The following is a 23,051-nucleotide window of genomic DNA, read 5'->3' as shown; positions in this document are numbered from 1 at the left end:
GTACGATTATACTGTATAATGACACTTTACAAGGAAGAGGAAAGTATAAAATTTGAGAAGCGGCACACGTACTCGAATCTAATAAAGAAAATATTGCTCCCTCCAAAGTCGTTGTTTATAGATTTCATAACATTAATGTTTATAGATTTCGTTAATTTTCCGTGATGCATGAAATTATTACCTTTCGTCCACAATTTTTTTGAATTTAATGCAAATTTTTGTATTGTTCCAAAATGTGTGTAAAAATCTGAAAAAGTTCTTACGTACTTCTGAAAATTTTAATACAAATGACGAATTTTTATTATATAGAAACTGGATTGTATTTTATTTATTTTTTACAAATTTAAATTTATCTATCAGAATTCACAACCAAAAAATCGATTGTACTTTCAAAATCAAAAAATCTAATATTGATGTCAAAAGGTTGATTTTCTCAATTTAATAATTTATTTCCCAATTATAATAATTAAAAAACTTTTATATTTTATTTAACATTGAAATGAAATAACGATAAAGAAGAGATACATGCAAAAGAAAAAAACAGCACATTGATCTAATTTTAGAAAAACGGACTATTTTTCTACGTATTTTCAGCATGTGATTCGCGTCTATGTAAAAATAAAATAGGAATCACTTGGGCAAAGTCCCAAATAACAAAAACACGATGCTACGAACTTCATTTGTAAGTCATGAAGTGTTAGAAAAATGACATAATTTAAATAAGTTAATAACATCGCCGAAAAAAATACATCTTACAAAGAAGTTGTACAACAAAAATGATCTTAAAAATTTCAAATATAAATAATATTATATAAAATGAAAATTGAGAATTTTATTGCAAATGAGCGATTTTATTGCAAACAAAATTGTGTTTGCAAATCCATCGAGAAATTTTACATATGACACGACTATTTTTTATCGCATATACAACGTATCTTGTTGTCGACATGATATCATATGAAGTGACATTTCCTCGAGATGTCTGATACCTAAGATTGGTCAGCTGTCGGAATTTATTCGTTTAATGTCGTAGTTTTCTGATAACTAGCGAATATATTTAAATGAATTTAAAATTTTGAATTTTAGGATTCTGTAATTTATACAATCTATTTGTTAAAAAAACACTCGTACAAATATATTCTATTTTCGAAAAAATCCATTTTTGAACTTATTAAATTTTTTTTTTGAGAAAATTGAGAGTTGTGATGATATTGTTGCTGGCAATCTACTAATATTCTACTTTGTATCTTTCTATACATAATAAACTTCGGCAATTACATAAATTTTCGTTATAATCTCTACTTCTAATTACAATAAAATAATTTTAAATCAAATGCAGGTCGTCCCGTTAAAAATAAGGTGCGACAGCTACAAATATTTTTATACGCGGCAAACAATTCTAATACGTAGTAACACATTTTATGTTGTTTTAAATTTAAAAAATATATTTAAGTAAGTATTGTTGATGGTAAAAACAATTAGCTAAATGATAAGCAATTCTTGTTTTTTTTTTACGTAATAGTCTGTAGTTTTAAATGCACTTATAGAAAATGCGATAATATCTAAGTCCTAACTAATTTAGTCCGACGTCATTTTGTAATTCTATCTTCGCAAACGATGATCAATAATGATTAGTAAGATACGTGTACGATAATTAGAATATAAAATTTTATACTATTATATCTCTAACATATCAGTTACGTATAAGTCAGTGGCGTAAAGCACTCGAATTCAAGTGTTTAACTATGATAGAATCTACGTAAATTCACACTGAATGACAAAGCAGTTTTAGAAAAATTTCAAATGTTTTATTCAAGATTTTTTTTTTCTTCGAAATGTCTTCACCCACTTTAATTAAGAATATTTATGGATTAAATTAACGTGACATATTTATGAAGACAAGTAATGAAGAATTTAAAAAATATTCTCAATCGCCGATAGCTTTAAATTATATAAGCAATAAGAAAATGTGACTTGACCGCAGTTTATCGCAGTTTCGAAGGCCAGTGGCAGCAGTATCGGTTTCTAACGTCATTTAAGCAATTATCTGTTAAGGTGTCATTTCATCACAATGACACGTGGGCAAAAAAAAAAAAGAGTGCGAGTTCGAATCGAGTTCTTAGGATGGATCGAGTGTAGAATGAATTTCATTTGGTTGGTTCTCTGAGACACTTACCTTGAGCACGGGGGCGGTTTCGTCGTGCCCGTGTTATCCGCGATAGAAGTGCTCGGAAGAACGACGAGGAACATGAAGAGCGCAGCATGCACCAGAGGACGAAACATCAAAACGGAGCATGTCGGGACCATGGCCATTTTTTTCGCTCTCTCGGTTTCGTACTACTATACGTGCGTGCGTGTACGATCTACCTTTTCTTTCTTTCTTTCTTTTTTTCCTTTCTGTTTGTTACTGTCGTGTATGTTCGGCCGAATATATCGCGATCCGGTTTTACGTTACACAAGCACGCGCGGAGAAGCACGAGCGCATCACTCTTTCTCTTGAGGTTTTACGGGAAAATGACGCGAAATGAAAACGAGAAAAAAAAAACCAACAACGCGTGTACCGAAAGCCAGATTTTAACGGTCTCTCTCTCCGACTTTCCCTCCTTGCTTTCTATCGAAAGAACCGAAAAGCCGTCTCCTCGACGTTACGACGATATGCGCATTTACTTTTTTTTTTAAACTTTTCTCTCGCTTTTCCTTCTCTCTCCTCCTCTTTCACTCTTGATCTAGTGATTCTGCTTTCTTCGCTAAACGTTTCTCCCCCGTTTTGTTCCTTTGTTGTTCGATTTTTTCCGTTTCTTTAATTTTTTTTCGTTTTTTTTTTTTGCTCAGACCCGGCTAGATTCGACAGTGTCTCTCGTGCTTCACTCTTTCGAACGAGGGATACGAGGGTGATGGAGTGCGCGGATGATGATCCTGACGCGAGTGATCCTTACTTTTTCGTGATCGATTTCGGATGCGGGCCCACGAATTTTCGCAGCCGACGGGACGGTCTCAGCTCCAACAGCGAGGCCGCATCTCCCCTGCAACATGAAATGCAAAAACAGATATTAGACGTAGAAGTTACGCGCGAGAGGAATTTTCGCTACCAGATAATATCGCAATCACATACTTATGTCATTAACATTCTAATATCTTTCTTCGTAGAAGAGATTTCTTGCGGCGATGTACGATAAGACGATCGATAAAGAAGTTTTACGATGTGCATCGTGTGTTTCATATATACATTCGTGAAAATGAATCAAAATACTGGAATAATAAACGATGTTCTCAGAAATTAGAGAGAAACGTAGTACGTTCCTTGCAATACGCGCATAGATAACTGCTCGGTTCTTGCTGCGTTTTCACATCAAGGAAATGTAAAGTCGTTCGATATAGCGATATGTAATAGGTTTAATATCAGAACCAGTAAATCGATCGCCCTACTCTCATTAGCTAATTGCACTCAGCGCGATATGAATTATGTGCCGAGTTGTGATTTATCAGTCATGTTAAAACAATTGGATATGCATTATCGATAAATATGCCGTCCACAACGATTCTGAGAATCTACTGCAATGAATAACTCGCGAATAATTCGATGAATTCGTGAGAAGTTGATTACCCTGCAATTTAACAAATAAAATAAAAAGAAAGAAAATGAGGCTTTTATATATCTTTACAGCCGTCAATTTTACTGCGATAAGGTTTCCGTCGTTTTTCGCGAACGAAGTTGACCTCGACGAGAAACCTTGAATATCTCGAAACATTTCTCGGAGTATTAATTAAAAATAAAAATATACTTGGGTTCTACAAATTAATATATCACGTAATTAATTAATTGTAATTAATTAAATGTACGATAAAGATCTAACTACTTTGAGAAAATTAATCTGGAATTTGAATTATCTAATTATTATATATTAATAAAATTTAATAATAATGTATATTCAATTTATTAATTAGTAATAATTTATTTATGTTATAATATATGTTATATGTGTTGTTAAAATTTAATAATTTAGTTCTAAAAAAATTTATCATAATATATTCATTTAATTTAAATAGATAACAAACGTTAAAATGTTAAATAAGTAAGATAAAAACTATAAGATAAGGCTGTGAAATTTGAAATTATATGAAGTTGCGAAATTCTGACCGAAAGTCTCAAGACGCGTTTTATTTTCTGCATGATCACTCGCCATTGAAACGTGTGTACAGCGACATGGTCGTTAAGTTTATCAATACCGGTCACCAAATTGACATCACTCGCGCTTATTTCCGTCCCTAAATGGCACTGGCTACATTTAGCCACGGAGTAACATACGAGTGCTATACGTGTCACCTGCTTGTTCTCGGTACAAATCAAGAAGGCAGATAAAGTTGATATTAAATAACGGCCAACAATTATTATCGAATGATTGATATCACGTCATTGCAATTTAAAATCTCTCTCTCTCTCTCTCTCTCTCTCTCTCTCTCTCTCTCTCTCTCTCTTTCTTATCTTGCGATCAAATGTCCAATTTAAAAATGTAGAAGTGAAGATGCAAATACAATCAAAGTCTTATCATAAAATTCTACCTTGCAATTTATGCGACACGTATATCGCAGAAACATAATCATATCTTTCTGCGATATTTACTGTTACATGCTCTTTCTTCTAAAAGGTTAATAAATATAAAACATATATTTTTGAGTTGATAACATGTGCTTTAGAAGGTTAATAAGTATGTTACAAAGATAGAAAAGACAACTGCGTTTCCGAATATACGAAGCGCAATAAAGTATCGTAGTCAATTATTTGATTGATGATTCAACGGTATGGAATCGCAAATTAACAGCAATACGTTTCATCACTGCACGTTTTATACAGCATCCTCCCGTGCCGTAATCCGTCACAATCTCACAGGAAAATTCTACAAGATTACAATAAACAAGAGCATAATACAATTATAGTAATTGCGTATGTTCAATCCCCGCTTTAATCTCATGTATTCGTGGTTCTCAGAACAAAAATGATAAAAATACAATGAATCAATAATTACGATTATTGCTGTAATTAGAGTATATCTCCTGTCACGACGCGCGATGCGCGCGTAACTACTTACGGGAAGCACGCAAGTCAACCTTCGCGTGTCTTTCCAATCTCCCAGCGAGACGAGACAGTCGTAACATAGGCACCGTTGAGTTAAAAGGTTTTCCTTCAGCCCGCGTGATCGCTCCGCTCCTGATCGCGCGCCAGCTCGTCGCGCATAAAATTATCCCTCAAGAGCGTAATGGATCAGCAACGGGATCTCGTGCCTGGTCTAATTGTAGCCACCGATGCTGGACGATGAAACCTCCGACATACGTAGGATAGAACTGAGGGAAGAGGAACCGGGAAGCAGAGAAGAAACGACAGAAGAAGAAGAAGAAGAAGAGGAAGAGCGAAAGAGGAAGGAAGGGAAGGGACACGCCGACAATGCACACTAGCCTCTTTCTCTCTCTCTCTCTCTTTCTCTTTCTTGCCGATGGGAATCCGACGATGCCTCAGCTCCAGCAATGCACACAGTGCAACGTGCGTCGTGCGACTGATTCGCGCGTCCCACGCGGCTCGCCTTTTAAACGGCATTACGTCACGCCGTGTACAAGTCGAGCCTCCGACAGCGCAATCATCGATTGGACCGCAGCGCCGTGACAGCCTTGTCGATTGGTCGACGTGAGACACACACCCCGCGCCGGATTCAAATTTCAAATGCGTTCGCGAAACACGGAGCCGAGAGAGATCCGGATCCAGGAGAGACTGCTGCGCTGCTGTGGCTGCTGCTGCTGTTGCTGCTGTTGCTGACGCGCGTTTCGGAGAACGAAAACAGATCCGTTGCGTGCAGACGGACGCTCGGATGACAATGACCGAGGACTGAATCGCGACTATCGTAGACGTGTAAGCGAAATTTTTCGGATGCGCATTTTCGACGGTCATGAGAGATGAGCGTCTGGGACTTGCTGGGAAGAAGATAGAAGGGATTTAAGTTTAGATATCCGAGCGTGAAATCTTAGATATCATTTTTGACATGTATCACGTTTCGCGATAAATTTAAGGCTAGTATTCATATATAGTCAGTTCTTATATTTAAGATTAACCGTCCTAAGTACAGTAATAAAATTTCATAATCCCATTACAAGCCGGTATTTACAGTCGGTCCTTGTTTCAATATTGTTTTAAGATAGTCTTAAATATAAGATCCGGTTATAAATACCGGAGCCACAGAATCGTATTGGCATCTCAAGATTTTACTTTAGATGATCTTGTAATAAGAACGGACGAATACCGACCTAAGAATTAAAATTGCAGCATCTCTCGCAATCGTCCCCGTTGACATTCATAAGTTCAAATTATTTTTGATACCCCAAGTAAAATTGTATGAAGGATATTATTAGAACTTTCTTAGGAAAATGTCAAGATATGAAAAAAACACATACGTAAACGTTAACCGAGCTCTGACGTCTAAATTTGTAATTTCTCTATTGGTATCTATGACGTCGATCGCTGGCGCAAATGGTGAAAGTATCGCAGAATCGTACGAAATTGTTGAGAACTGTATAATTGACGGAAGTGACGTTTAAATACAGTATATGTGTTTAAGGAACTGTTCTACTTAGCTGTAGAAAAAAATTACAGCAATCGGAGAATCTTTTTCCTTTCTCTCGGAGTCCATAAATTCGCTCGATACGGAACAAAGTATAAATTCGCGAAAGGCTATGGACAAAGACTGTACTGCCAGTACTGAAAATATAATTCACGTTACGTATACTATAGATTCAATATTGGCAATGTATATCGGAACACGGCCAAAACGATCATTCGTTTCGTGCAGGTAAAAAGTAGGCCGTTTGCCACGGTTCATTGACAGTAAGCGAAAATATACTTCAAGGTTACATCGACTATATACCGAAAGAAAGATAATTAATTATAACAGTAAAACATACAATCGCGACATAAACTATTGAATTGTCATGAATACATCATCATTCGCCGTAGTCGATAATATTGTATGTTAATCTTTTCGCCACCGTATTATTTATTCGCGCGACGCGATAATAATCGTATCGACGTAAATCGTGACAGTCAAATGGAAGAAATGTACATAACTCACCTATTATTGCGCAATCAATGTTATATAATCCTTTTTATAATACTTTGAATCATCACATGAGCTTTCCTCTCACGTTTCTTGTAGATAAATAGGTCGCTAGTTACAGTATTTTAAACGATGATGAATACGTATACACATTTGCTTGACATTTGTTTAATTGTTCACCGTAAAATATAAATTGTCTGAGGGACAAAGGATGAAGCAACTGTGTGAATATTACTCATTGGCGGATAATTGCGCCCTCGTTAACAAAATAGGACATACTGTGATTAGACTTGCACTTCACCTATTTTCGGTTCGATCATCCGCTTTAATCTCGATATCTTATCTTATGCGTGTGTACAATTTCTATGACAGAAAATTGGCACGTTCTTTTTACTACCACCATATATTCTCGCAATGTCGAAACAATTTTGGATCAAGAATCGCGCCGCTTTATGTAATCGCGGTCTTCCTTTTCTGCACCTTCAAGACAATTCAGATATCCGACTTGCAAATTTCATGATGTATCATTTTAACTTTGTTCTTTAGCGAATTAAGCAAAAATAAAATGATACATCATGCGTATCGTACGCTTTATAGAATGTAGTCAGATTCAGTTCGGCTTGATTTTACACATTCAAATTTTCCATTGACCGATCATAATTTAATAAGTTACAGATCATTACGCGGTGCAATGACTTGGTCCCAGTTGCAACATGTAACATTACTTTTCGTTGCATCATGCATTTGGACTGCGAACTAACATGACAACTAAAATATAATTGCAGTTACTTATCTCCTTGATGCGATGAGTCTGATTATTTTCATGCAATTAAAACTTTACTTACAACGATATTGCGATTAAATCGCAACTATCATTCTTTTTAATTTGCAACTTTTATAATTTGTTACTTCCACGTATAATAAGAAGAATACCCAGCGTAATGAATGTAATTAATATTTAATTCTTTTATCGAGTGCGATTGGCATAACAAGAACAATTATGATAATTAATCTGTTTGACAATTAATCTGTTGCTGTCTTAATGTATGTATTCTTTATATTAAAGCGTTTAAAAGCACTTTATTATCTACGGTTTATAGGTACAATTATTTCTGCTCGTATTTGCAAGTCTTTAGAAGTAATTAACGCATTGTCACGCGTCTTCCCATAACGAATTTGTGCTTGTGAAAGAACTTATTCCTTATTAACGAGGTTAACCCTTATTAACGGTATTCGCTACTCGACGAGCTGAATCTGCTTTTCGAGGAAAAACCGAACACGCGATACTCTTAAACAATTAACCGACTTAACCTCGTCTTAACTACTGTTCGGCGAAGCGTAGAGGAGATTAATTGCCGTGGGTATGAACTTTCTTTTAATACTTTCCCTCGGCGAACCTTGTCGAGCGCGATCGTGACGTTTCTTACACGTGTAACATTCCGTTTTAATCGAATTGCGCAAACGTAAAAATTGCAAAATCGATTCCTGGTATACTTTCCTCTTACTTATCGTCGCAAATTAGAGTCATTTTTGCGGGCTAAGTAAGAGGAGAATTTCACAGACGCCGCACGCAAAACTTCCAATTCAGTCCATGGCAAAACCAATTATAAAAAGTTGGCGATCGTATTTTTAAAATATCACAAAAAATGAGTATCTCAATAATAATTATACATAACTAGAAATAGGAATCTAAATGGTAGCTGCATACGCATTAAGTACGCATACGCATATTTTTGCAATTTAATAAGAATTAAAATATCCAAAAAATTAGAAATCCTTATTAGTTCCACAATGTGAAATTAAATATACGTAAATATTAAGAGGTAATATTCGGACTTGAAAGTGTCGGAACTAACATTCTATGTGAGATATCGGGTTGATAACGTTGGTCTTAATCTTATCATTAAGAAAATACATTAAGCATCGAAAGCGAATTCATTTGCGAAATTAGATTCACATTGAAGATAATTTACGGTTTGAAAACAAAAGAAATCCGCGATCGCTCTGTCGAGAGCAACTTCCTATTTATGAATGCAAGGTGCAAACCTTACGAGCCGTCATATAATAAATTATACCTCAACACCTTGAATGAGTAATGCAGAAAAAAATAGGGATTTCAAGCAGCTGAGCGAAATGTATGAACGTAACATAAAAGATACCAACGGTGAAATCACTGTAACTTCCATTGCAATTCAATCGTTCTCGTTTACGAGGGTTATTAAATTCCAATCGTTGAAATCTTTTTCCTCTTGTTTGAAGGCGACTCAAACGGTAGGAGGCGCAAGATTCGAACACGGAGGCAGCCAAAGGTGGCACGAGATATTGAGTTACGGCGCCTTCGCACTTACAATTAATCGCGACACGCCGCGGTCGAGTGGACATCGTTTTAGCGACAATCATTCTATTGGCTATTTTTAGCCGGAAATAGGTCGGTGCGCGGAGGGTTGGATGGCAATAAGAGGCCATGCTCAATAGTTTCTGCTGGCGGGTATCGTCGCCACGAGGCTCGAATCAATCATCCTCATGGATGCCTTTTTGTAATCTAGTCTTTATATTTCGCGATTAGAATCTTTAGCCCACGCAGCGTTAATGACATATCTCTTTATGTCTTACAAAAAAATATATGAAGAAAATACCGCGCAAAATTGCTGCAACGGCGAGTTGATGGGACTCTGCAGTTTCCGAATCGCATCAATCTGTCGCAGCAATTACTGCAAACGATGTTTTTTCAGTGATTCATGACTGAAAAACGTCGCTGACAGAATATAAAGTATCGCTGGATATGCGAAGAAACTGCTAATTTAGATGTCACGATAAGTTTTGATATAAAGATTGTTCCAGATATGCTTGTCGTACAGAAAAGGATTAAAATACATATAATTATTAAATATTCATAATTATATACTAAATTTATATCCAATGTGATATCTCGGAGAGAATCGGTAAGTAAAACTGTAATCACATTACACTAAAAAAAAAACATTTTTAAGAAATATTTGTGTGAATAATTTTCAGTAAATATTTACTAAATATAAACATATATTTATTTGATACAAAAACCATTAAACCATTTGATTTATCTTTTTTTTTTATTAAGTAAATATTAAGTAAATTTTTTTAAGTAAATATTTATTTACTGTAAGTAAATGTTTACTTACAGTTACAGTATTATTTAAAGAAATATGTATTAAGATCTAATAAATTTTTTTCCAGTGTAGCGAAGTTGCCGATCGAATTGTGAGTGGTCGAAAAGTAATTATCAATTACAATCGTAATCCAATCGGCAATTCCTAATGCGATTACGATTTTAAGGCGATTAAATATTAATAGAAGATCAGAATAATTACGAGAGTTATAATGGAGCAATCATATAGAATAGTATGCTAAATACAGCTAGATAATTCAAAGGATCCTAAATTCGAATCTCGATCGGCTCGTTAATGTTTCCATATCCGTCCTATAATATCAACAATCTTATGATTGTTTCGCTCCAATGAATTACAAAATCTCGCTCGCAATACACCAGCTTCCATCAATTAGTTACGACCTTGTAATTTATTGGAAGTGTAGGATCATGGGAATGTTAAATGCCTTGTTCTTTGTTAGATCTATCTAATATCTTACATAGAGTACAGAGAAAATAAGACAAGCGGAAAGATTTGCCATTATGATCAAAGAAGCTGAAGAAGTAAATGAAACACTTAGCTCTTCAATATCAGAACGATAAAGTTTATAAAAAATCTAATAAAGATATATCCACGAGATATAGAGATAGGTATGTTTAAGTTCGCCGATTAATATGGACCGATTAACGATGACGATTAATGGATGTTCTCGCGTATGATAAATATATTTGAATGTGATGAGCTAGAATCGTCGGTGTTTATGCTTATGTGACGAGTTGTGCATCCCGTACTTATCTCTTTCCGGGAAACCCTCTCTTCTTTTTTTTCGTCGAGACTCTTCATCCACTAACTTCTGACAGAATCAGCATTGATAAATTTCTATCATATCTATTACACATAAAACTGATGTGCCAAATATTATACCAAGTTTTTTTTTTGGAATAATCAGCATTAATAAATTTCTATTATATCTATTCTATTATTTCTATCATATCTATTTCTTTTTATATATAAATTTCATATGCAAAAAATTATATTATAGTTCAAAATCCTTAAAAAAATATTCTACATTTTAAAATAAAAAATTTTAATCTTTCTTTTTACTTAAAATTAATAATCATCAATAACCAAATAAATAGTTGGCTATACTACATATTAATTATAATTATAATCAGATGCAATAATAATTAAAATTATTAATTTTTTTTAAGTATATATATTAACTTATTATTGCGTGTCTTTAATTTTTACATTCAATGTATTGAAATTAATATGCTCAAATAGAGTGTATTTCCATTGCAAAAAATTGACAAAGAATCGCAGGTGTGCGATGCAACAATTTAAGCTTGTGTCACTAAGTACAAGAATGAATAACATCTATCACGCTCATCAATTAACACATACACACATCTAGGATTACGTAAAACTCCTATTTATTTTCATCGCACATCCAAAGGATGTTTCTATGCAGAATTGTATGGAGCGAACTACGTTTTGTCTTTCTATTTTTCCCAAAGTGATCAATCATCCCTAGTCATAGATTATTACGAGAATAATTAAAATATCGTTAAATATGTATGGCCTGCACTCGTTTTATGTAAGCTTAATTTAAAAATGCACAAAGAAAAATGATTTTGCTATGAATACAAAGAGACATTTAAATGTTAAATTTTTTTGATTTTGTTGTTTGTAGCAAATTTGCATATTTAACAAATATTTTATATTTGTTGCAAATAATTTTTGTAGTGAGTATAAAAAAGAATAAATATTTATTATACCTATAAATAATTTACAATCCTTATATTTGCAAATAAAATTGGCCGGCATGACATAGGATTAATAGCAAATTTTTTCTTTCCGTGTATAAAAACCTATTTTCGAGAAGAAAATATTTTTTTATACAGGTTTATTAATAAATTAACATCTGAGCATACTTTTCTTATATATTCACGAAAATTGAGTTTATATTATGTTTCATGACTTCGGCTGATTCACACTTGATTCGATTGGAACGAGATTGCTGCAAACAAACTTAATTCGTAATAAGAAAGGTCGAGTTGATCAGCGGATAATTATTAATAGCAGTAGGCGACGGCTATGAGGCGTCATAGATTTAATTATCACAATCCGTAGCGGTACTGTTATTAAGCAATTCAGGAACTCGTCATCATTTATTCAATACCACTAGTACGCATCTGCGTAAATGCAGTCAATCCATCACTCAATACATGTGTACTTCGTCGGAGTGCGTATTGCGTGCTCCTACACGATATCAATTTCTCAGACAGTCGGAAAACTAATCAGAAAATCGATCGATAAAATGACGTCAATGAACGGCACGCGTCGGTTGAACCTCTCTGATACAGCGATAGATTGACTGCGTGCAATATAAATAGCTTTGCACCTGATTCTGTGATAAGATTAATTCATATACTTAGGTAGATTTAATAAGAAACTAAGGACAAGACTAAATAATATTAGAGAATTTTACAACAATTTTGTAAAGCTGTTTTTTCTGCTAAATGCAGCTATTCCTCGTCTTTGCGTGGATCAAAGCGTGTCGTATAAAAATGTGTCGACAAGTATATAGTAAGGAAACTAGAAAAATATAAGCGATTAATTTATGGAAATGACTTTTCTTTTCTCACGCGAATATAGGACGAGTTTCGATAGAGGAAGATGTCATCACACGCAGGTAAGCGTAACGTCATCGATTTGAGCCTACATATGCATTCCCCAGTACTCATCGATGACGCAATGGGCGTCGATTAAAGATCGCTAATACATTTAAATCATGTAGAAATAATATACTATAGACTATTCAGGAACGATTCAATGAAAAACAACGGCGAGTTACGAACGTATCCGCCTTCGAGGAGAAGTCCGAAGGATGCTCGTCGTCGAGTTAATCATTCCTAGTTGACTGGAAGCGTGAGAATTCATTTTGTGCATACAGTGCAACATCGTCGGACTGTCAGAGGAAAATATAAAAAAAAAAGAGGGAGGAGTTGCGATTACGCAATGCACGATTTTCAATTATGCGAATTGTTTTATCGATCGACAAGAAAAAGCGCACGAAAACGAATAAGATGAATGTTTCGTGATATCGAGACTAGACTGAATCCGGTTTATAGTAATTAAATTCTCTCATAGGAAAAATACGTTCTGTGTGATTGTTGGCAACGATCTTAATTTATTGCTCAATCGATTTCATCGACTGGATTTGCAGTTTTTCTTGTCTTGCAACAAATGTCGTATGCGAGATTTATTATGTAATATGTGATTGTGTTTTCTGTTGAACTTTGGAAACAAGATTGACATAATTTCACAGAGTGATAATAATGCATTCCACAATGTTGAGAATAATGAATATGTATCATAAGTCACATTCAGATGAAAGGCTTGATAAAAACTTACAATCGAGAAATTGAATTAAAGACACAGTTTCTTTTTAATGCAATTAAATTGTTGCCACGCAATTAACGAAAGATTTAATATTTTACATAACACTGATTCTATATATTTTATTTAATTTAATATACAGAAAGGATTACGTATAAATGAAAGATTTTTAAATAAAATTTATGTTACATCAATTGCCTTTGTTTTAAAAATCACTATACTTTTTCAATTTACATCTCTTCATTTATAGAATAAAAAGATGTTCAATTTTTTAAAGAAAAATTAATGAAACATAATTTTTTTAGTTATTTCTTTAAAAGCGAGAAAATGAAAATTGCTTTATTCTCAGATATTAGGTATATTATAGATTTTTTTCAGTATGTCAATTTTTTTAAAGAATAAGACCCTTAATAAAGATATAAGTGCGTGTGAATCCGCAGTGCATCGAGCTCGGTGTAGATTTATTAGATAGAAATAATTATGTAAATCAATCCTACAGGATGCAAATTTTTCATTCATGAGAAGAAACGGTACTGCCATCTTCTGATATGAGCTTACGATAAAAGGATTTGCACATCGATGGATAAGAAACCATCGATAAAGATGCTGTCGATAAAGCAGACGACGGTTTGTCAGTCGGTAAAAAAAAAGATAAATGCATGAATTATTATCTGTTGCAACATACAAATTTTTATCTTTGCGCAATGCATAGAGAGGTCAACAAATTGCAAAAAATTATACAGTATTTTGCTCGTATACATAGATTATAAAATCATCAAAAAGAAATAAAACAAAAGAACATTAAAGAGAAAAAGAAAAATATTATCTATAATTTAACTCGATGAAATAAAAAAACCGTTGATAAATTTTCATAAGTATGGAGTATTATTAATCATTAATAAGTTATACAAAAATGCAGCTCTATTATGATCGGTCACATTTCGACTAATCGTAAACGCACCTCTGAGAATATTCCTTCGTGCGAAAATAGAGATTCTCCGAATTCTGGCCAACGCAAAATTCGCGAACGAGCGTGTCATTCGAAAGTGAATGGTCGACAGTCACGTGTAGGCAGTCCACTTGTCACAATCCTGACGAAAATAAATCGTTGCTGCGTTAAACTCCCACGCACAAATTTTTAGCGAATAATGTATACTGTAGGTATCACGGTAGGTTTTACGTCATATTTTACGTAAAACTTATTTCAATGCATTTAGTGCAACTTCGGATGGTCTGTACAACAGCGCAAAAATAGCAATCGTGTTTTTAGTATTTTTATCTTATCCGTTTAGAATTTGCTTCACGCGTCTAAAAAAAAAACGCAAAAGTTTATTTAATGTCTAAAAAAATTACTAAAGTACATTTAGCAAAATATGCGATAACACAGTCTTGTCGACGCTCTGTGTTAGTACGTCACATAATCGTATTAAGCTTATTCTACAATTGTGTACTTATAAGTAGTGTAGTTTTAAGAATTTACCAATTACAGCCGAAAATAAGAAGAATATTCAACTGAAATTGGTCAATTTTTATAACTACACCACTTACAACTACATTTACACAATTATAGAATGAGCTTTACTTATATTGAAAACTTTGTAGTCGTAATTTTTGCAAGTTAAATATCTCAAAGAATTACATGTACGAAGCTATTTTTTTAAATTGCAAAAAAGGACTTTTCGACATTCGCAAATATTTGCGAAATGTATGCTATGGAAAATTTTTATCTCTGTCCGCAAGCACGATGAACCAATCAGCATCGACCAATTTGCAGGGGAGAGATAAAATAATAAAGAACGCAATAGAGAGAATACGCCGGTCTGCAATTATTTCATTGTGCCGCGTGACGTCAACGAATATGTTCGCCAATCGCATGAGAGACGCGAGCGATCCTCAAGGCGAAATTGACGAGCGAATCGGTATATCAGCGCAAGCTCAATTAACATTGATTTCGCGATCGTAGACGACAGACGATACTGACCCTTCACCTCCGACAATGACGATTAATTGCGAACGTCAGACATTATATGAAAAAAATTCTGATCGAATTTAGAGATTTAAAAATCGAGAGATGCAATCCTTCTTCTTGTAATTTAAAGCGTACAAAAATTAAAATATCTTTAAAAAATCTTCTTTATCATTCTCATTACATATAACATATATTTTGTATAATTATATTATAATTTATAAAATTTGTAAAAATAAAAATATTTTGTAGGCAATTCGCAGTGAATCGATAGATCACACTATCGATCGTAGATATTCGGATTTTTGCATATAATCATTCTCAGATTCCGGATGAAGAAACGCCCGCGTAATGATTCTGCGAAGATGTGAGTCACTCTAAAAATCTGGCTGATTAGAAGCATCTGGGCTTCTTGAATATATGGCCAGTAATCATGTAGTGGGTTTTATATTTTTATATTTAAGATCATTTTAAATACAGTCTTAAAATGTCATAAACTAATTACAGAGGCGTCTTAAGATCTTAAGACATTATTTAAAACTTGAAATAAGAGTCGATTATAAATACCAATTTATATTGCTTAGAAAAATTTATAACATATGTAACATATGTTATAATATATTTTCGTATGCGATATTTTTTGAAAATAAAGTTCGAGCGAATCATTTTTAACGACTTAAAATCATCCGGATTAATTATTCACAAATAGCAAGTGCATACGTTGTTTATATGTTTGACGAGGATTGCAAGTCAACTCGAACGAAGAATTATAATTGCAAAGCAGCAAAATTAATTAGTTGCAAGCTGCACTGTGCTGTTTCATAGAATATTAAATAATCGCGATTGTTCGCGTAACATAATTAATAAATAAATGTCTAATCTTGTTGCGAGCAATTCTCTCTAATAAGCTACGGAATAGAATGAATAAATACATTTTACGTTTTGTTAGTATATCTCTCTCTCGAAAGATAAGATATAATTCTTAGGGACTCCGTACAATAAAAGGAACAGGGAACAAATAACAGAGAATAAGAATTTCAACCTATCAGAAACTGTGTATTCCACAATACATGATTTCTGATAGGTTGAAATTCTTATTCTCTGTTTTCTGTTCCTTTTATTGTGCGGAGCTCCATACAATCATAGCAACTTTGTTATTCCTGAAAGCCTTTGTAGCTTCTATAATCACTTGTGCTCTCGATATTTTCCGACGAAATAATTACGAAACTTGATGTAGGTACACTGTTAATAACTACACGCTAATTTGTAGGTGCCACAAAATCCTCCCACGAGACTCTAGCCGATGAAATTGCAGCGATAAGGACGCTATAATACCAGAGCGAATGTTGATATACAGGTCGCTAACAAAGGTAAAAGTAGCACTACTTTCCGTCTGATTGATCGTAAATCTTCGTGATACTTCACATTACGCTTTCGAAATCCTCACGTTATCATAATCTTCTATCTCTTTAAACACCTTTGACTGTTTTATTAGCCATATCACCAAGCTTATTTTTCTTGCATGGACGACTTGTTTTGTAACAACTTGCGTGAAAATAAGTAAACTGACAAAGGTTAAAATAATAATAATGTTGATCAGGTGACAAATAGTTGTGAATGTCTTAATCTTTTGCTAATCTCATTAATACGAGGCCAAAGTCCACGAGATGTGTACATCCGACTATTATATCATCTACGCATATATAGTGCGACGTGTTCGTAAAAATCGATGACGCAAGTAATCAACATTTAGGAATCACGAATACTTTTGCTCATTCTGAATTTTTAAGATAACGTTAAAATCTCTACAAATTGCGGATTGAAAGTTACAAGTTCTGAACAAACTTTGGTTGAGAACCAGTTTACTTGGACGAGCCCCTCGACCGACAGTCAATCTATCCAATCAGCGACTTTCTTGCTGTGACGTTGCGAGTCATCAAGTCATCAAGCAGGTTGATTCGTCAGTTCGCGTGTTACTCATTATGGGACGCTTTATTGATAAATCGGTCAAAGTCACGTATATTGTTCCAATTATTACGGCAATCGAGACTTACCTCGTTCGTTAAGCAATGTCATCAAAAATGTAACTGTTAAATTAGCCGTCAACGGCAATCTCTTTCCGCAATCGTCTACTAATAGATTCTTTAAACTGAAATCAATTTTGGAAACAGATCGAGATATTTTCAGTGCTTGACAACTAAAAAAATTAAGAGAAGTAAAAATTGTCGGAAAACTATGAATTTCCAAGACATTTATTAATCATTATTCGAGGATGTATTTTTTAACAAAAAATGAAAAAAATTACAAATTTTCCTATATTATATTTGAAAGTAATACAAAAAATTTAGTAGCGATTTAGAACCAGAATAAAAAATTATTTTAATAAGTAGACATATAAAAATAATTAAAATAAAGTTAGAAAATTTTCATTTAAATTATAAAATTGTATTATTAAATATAAGTATTGATCTCTCTCTCTCCCTTCCTCCCTCCCCCTCCTCTATCTCTCAATATATATATAATTTATATTTTTATGCGGAAGATATAAATTTCCAATTCCAGTTATTTTGATATATAATCTTAAATAAACCTAATAATAAATTAGGAAAATCAGAATTTATTTAGTCTAAAAAAAAAGTAAGCTCTTTGTGATCTGGAGATTATTGCGAATCGTTTGCGAATAATTAATTGTCATGTCGATAAACGTCGATAAATTCATTTGTATCAAATGAAAATACATGTCTTCCGTGACGCGGTTCGAAATTTCCGCAAACAATTGGATAACCGTCGCAATTTCAACGGGGATTCTCTTCCCGCACGACAATCGTCGTACCGAGAATATCATTGTCTCCAATGACGCGAGGTAATCGAGCGAGTTGATGTTAGTGAGGGCGATCTCCGATAGTAATTGCGTTGGACGCGCTAAAGGCCGTTGCACACCGGTTGATTTTAAAAATCATTTTGGCCCTCTGCTATCGTCTATTTTAAATTCAATAATTTTTACATTCTCTCATATTAATTCATACTTGGCGGCCTTCAATCCATCGACATATTTTTGCCTTTTACTAAGGCAAAAAAATGTAGCAATTATTAAACAAGAATATATTAAATAAATTAATCTATAGAGATTAAAATTATAATAACAATAAAATTATAATAATAATAAAATTCTTAAAATATTTCAAAATATTAGGTGTTGGAATTAATTCGTAGCGTTTTTAATGAAAGAATGTTATTTATTTCACATGAGCATTAAAAAATACATTAATGAAAGTACTTCCCATCACTTGTAAAACGCTACGAATTAATTCCAACACCTAATAAATTTCATCTTTGGATCCAAATTATATCCAGTAAAATTGTCAAAATTATTTTAAAACTCTTTTCTTTTATTACAACACAGAGCAGTTGTGAAAATAAAAAATATTTCTAGTAATTAGAGTTTGTCATATCCTCACTTTGAACATCGGACTAAGCAGTCCAGTCGGACTTGTCACAAATCTCAGGATGAGAACCGCTCGAGACGAGCCTCTCGTCCAACCAGCTAGGTTGCCAATCGCGAGCAGTCTCGCTACCAACGCCTACCGAACCGACGAATCGCAGCTACCTAAAGCGAAGGCTCGTCTTGCACCTTGCACCTTGCGTCATTGGCTTTCTCTCCAGCGCTGTCGCGACCAACCACGAGAGATTCCACGTTATACTGATAATTATGCTTTTCGAACAAACTTTGCGCAAGACGCGCGACGACAATAAATCACGTGTGTTTATCAAGACGAGCCATGACGGCACATGTACGCCCCATCAATATTGGTGTGATGACTAGAAGTACGTCACGTCATGACGCAACGTTTTACAATCGGAGGTGCGTATTACTATCGGATGATGGAACTTCCTCGCAAAATTGCATTGTCGTTCGGGAACGAGTTCTTTGAAACTGAAAATGGGAGGCTATACCTCGAAATGAGATTGTTACCAATCTAGAAAGGCCGGAAGTTTGATCTTCTATGCTATCAATAAATACTTTCCAAGTAATGTAACTATCGCTATCACATAATAAAATATATATCACAAACAAATTGTGCCTAATTTAATTTGTACATTTTTGTAGTCAAATTTTTGTAAATTTTCTCATTTTCAATTCAAAATATTTTAGAAGTTTATAATTTTTTTCGCATTATTAAATTCGCTAAATATTGTTTAATTGTTCTATTTCAGACGCTCGTTCTGAGAATTGTTCAATTTACGAAGATTTAATTTTACCGAAATCCTCTTCTCTTCTTTCCTAAAAAAAAAAAAATCAAATCATCGCATAAAACGGAAATTCCACGTATTAATTTACTTCTCACTCCCCCAGAAGAAAACCGTGATAATTAATGAAAAATACATCGAGAGCGTCTTGCGGAATGGAATTTATTCGTAACTGACATAAGTAGAAGTTATTTAAGAATTACCCAACCGTAATTGGCGACTGCGCTTTTTGCATTCGCTGCAGACGAAGTAACATCCATTCTCGCTGACGCAGCGCTTGTGCGGCTGCCGCTACTTTATATCCGCGATCTAAACAAAAACTAAAAATAAGAAAACGTCGACATGTCACGTGAAAAAGGATCGTCCGGATATTTAAAAAACTCTAGGGTGTTTATTTACTACTGCTGAACGAAATTCAAGCATGCGAGATATAAGCGAGAAATGATCTCTTTCTCCCTCTTTCTGACCATGAAATGATATTACTATACGCGATTCTCGTTGATGATATGTTAGGAAATACGTGGTATTTCGCGCTAACCTATCTAATAATATCTGCGTGGCCCTGTAACTTACTTAGGCTGGTCGACATCAATCCTGGCACGATGTCAATGTGACACACAAAATGCGTGTTCTTCGTTCACGAAGACCCATGTTAATTTCAGCTGTGTAGCTAACTTATTCACATTCGCTACGCTTCAATCACTGCTCTGATGTTCTAATATTATTTTGACCCTTGGAGAAAGAGATCAACGAATAACGGCAGAGATAAGTATAAGCAATGAAGAGAATAAAAGATACCATGTCACGATGCAAAGAATTGGAGTAATGAGACTGGAAGTGTCTCATGTCGTCAATGTGAAGCGAATATTCTATAATCCGAATTTATAAATATCATCCAAATATTTATTTATTATCTGAAATTATAATATTAATTTTCCATGCGTATCACTCCTTTCGTCCAGTCCAAGTTGTTTATCTCTAAGTTTTTAAAAAATTCATTTACTTTTCAACATCTCTGTTACAAATATTTACAAATTTTTTAACAAGATATTTTAAGAATGCGGATCGGATTTAATGATTTAATCCTTCTTTATTTCGGAAAATTGAGAGTGAAATTTCGCTTGTGCCAAAAAGATCTAGATTACAGACGAAGAATTAAGGTCTACGTGAAAACTCTTCTACGAAAAAAATTCTATAGAAAAAAATTCGAACGGCAGTATTACATCTTATGACAATTCCACATGAAATGTTATATACTATTTTTTATAGATAAAATCCTAGTATCTCTTAATTATTTTGAAATAAACTGAAAGTGATAAGTTGGATTATGATTAGCTAAAATCCAAGTAATAAGTATTCGAATATTTCGAATTAAAAATAATTGTTCGAATGGCTGCGGCTCACAAATTTCTTTTAGTTACATGAATTAAAAAGAATATATTAAAGAAATAACGCGTAAAATTACTTCGCTAACTCCAATTGTACAAACAATTATTTAATTCGTATAGCGTTTCACGGCCAGTGGTATCATTAGCATTGTTTGAATATGTCGCAAATTAATTTACGCCTAATTCAAACTATTATTGTTATATCACTGGATTTACGCTATGAAGAATAGGTAATATTCCGCTTGTGTAGTCGTAATTTAATATCAATTTATCTAATAGATAATTTATCTAATAAGATGATAACAAAAAATTCAATTTAAGATTGTGATCTGATGATAAATGTAAGGTGATCTGCTGATAAGGTAAGATCGAGTGTTTTACGATGCCGCGTTGGGAATGCTCTAAGTTTAATTAAAATAATTCACCGTTTTCTACACTGTCGCGACGAATGCAAATTAGAACCTTCGAATTATCATTTCCGAGAAGCATCATCAATGGTATTCAAAAGGACAAAGACTAAGTAATGTCCTTCGACGCGACACGCGAGCGAAATGCGAATTGAATTCGACAGATGTGAATGACAGATGAGAATGATGTCGCGAAAAATGCAAATTTTATCTCTCTTAGCAACGATATGTTCTGATTTTCACTTCTTATAGCAAAGTACGTTAATAGTGAAGCACAGAGCAGACATTTGCATCTAAAAATACGCGCATCCTTATAGTAATTCTAAGAATATCATTACATTTTGAAAAAGATCATAGGCATTAATATTTAATCGTTCATTCATACGAATATACACAAAAGATATTTTCTCTCCATTTGTGTGACATAATATTGAGGATATCAGTTTTCAATCACAGTTTCACAATATTATAGAATAGAAAAACTTTTACAAGTGAATAAAGATTATTTTTTAGATACGAAACTTACAATTTTTGTAAGAATCTTTTTTTTGTCTATTTTTTGTTACTATTTCTATCTCTAGTAAGTTTACATGGAAAGAACAATTTTATTGAAGTCTCTAAAAATTTAGGTAGATACAAATTCAAAAATAATTTTGCTAAGCCATCAAAATAATTATGTAGAATGCTTAATGACAATGCGTTGATGACAATGCAAAAAGTTTTAATATATCAATCAGTTTAAACTTCCTACTAATTATTGTAATGCTTTAAACAAAATTATTTTCAGATTTGTATTTAACTAAATTTTTAAATATTTCAGTGAATATATCACGCGCAAAATTATGCTTTCTAACATTCTGCATTTTAATTTTTTATAGTATAAATCCAAAATATTTTTTTCTAAATTAATATTCAAAATTTACAATGATAAAATAGAATGGCTACGAGTTTATTTTGTTAAAAACATTTGTTAAAAACAACGTTTAACATTTGAATATAAAAATGATCATTATAAATATAAAATTATAAACAAACCAACAAACATTTCGGTACCAATAAATATCAAACGTTTTTTTAATAAATTTTTTAATAAATTTTTTAAATAAAATAGGCTCGTAGTCCTTCTATTTTACCATTGTGATTTTATTCTTCTAGAACTATATTATCTTTAATTAATCCAAAATTTAATTTCATCACATAGGTCCTAACTTTCCACTCTCTAATTGTCATGCATTTTATTTAGTATTATGTAACACAAAGAAATAAATCTCCGCAAATACGCATATAGATACGCGAATACAATGAAGCCAAGAGATGCTCATCATGAAGGCTTTCGATTCTCTCAGACACGTGCTCTCTCAGACAACGCACGACAGTTAGGGAGTTGTAACGCGATTCTTCTATCGTCTGAAAACTGA

At 33.4% G+C, this 23,051-nt stretch overlaps 1 protein-coding gene across 7 annotated transcripts in view; it reads right to left on the bottom strand.

Annotated features, from left to right (window-relative positions):
* Positions 1 to 23,051, bottom strand: part of LOC105154010 (trehalase) — a 51,024-nt gene that overhangs the window by 16,689 nt on the left and 11,284 nt on the right. For 2 of the 7 annotated variants that reach the window (XM_087407412.1, XM_087407413.1), the window contains one exon: positions 2,177 to 3,023. In XM_087407412.1, coding sequence (XP_087263538.1) covers positions 2,177 to 2,313 — 137 coding nt within the window. In that variant the 5' untranslated portion in view covers positions 2,314 to 3,023. Of the gene's footprint in view, positions 1 to 2,176; positions 3,024 to 3,112; positions 3,920 to 5,087; positions 5,884 to 23,051 lie in introns of those variants that run through there. The other 5 variants (XM_087407411.1, XM_087407415.1, XM_087407416.1 and 2 more) reach the window with 5 other exon arrangements.

This window comes from Acromyrmex echinatior, chromosome 6 (assembly GCF_024713525.1).
Source record: "Acromyrmex echinatior isolate Ae372 chromosome 6, ASM2471352v2, whole genome shotgun sequence".
In the NCBI taxonomy this organism is placed as follows: Eukaryota; Metazoa; Arthropoda; class Insecta; order Hymenoptera; family Formicidae; genus Acromyrmex; species Acromyrmex echinatior.
This window is presented reverse-complemented; position numbering and strand designations above follow the sequence as displayed.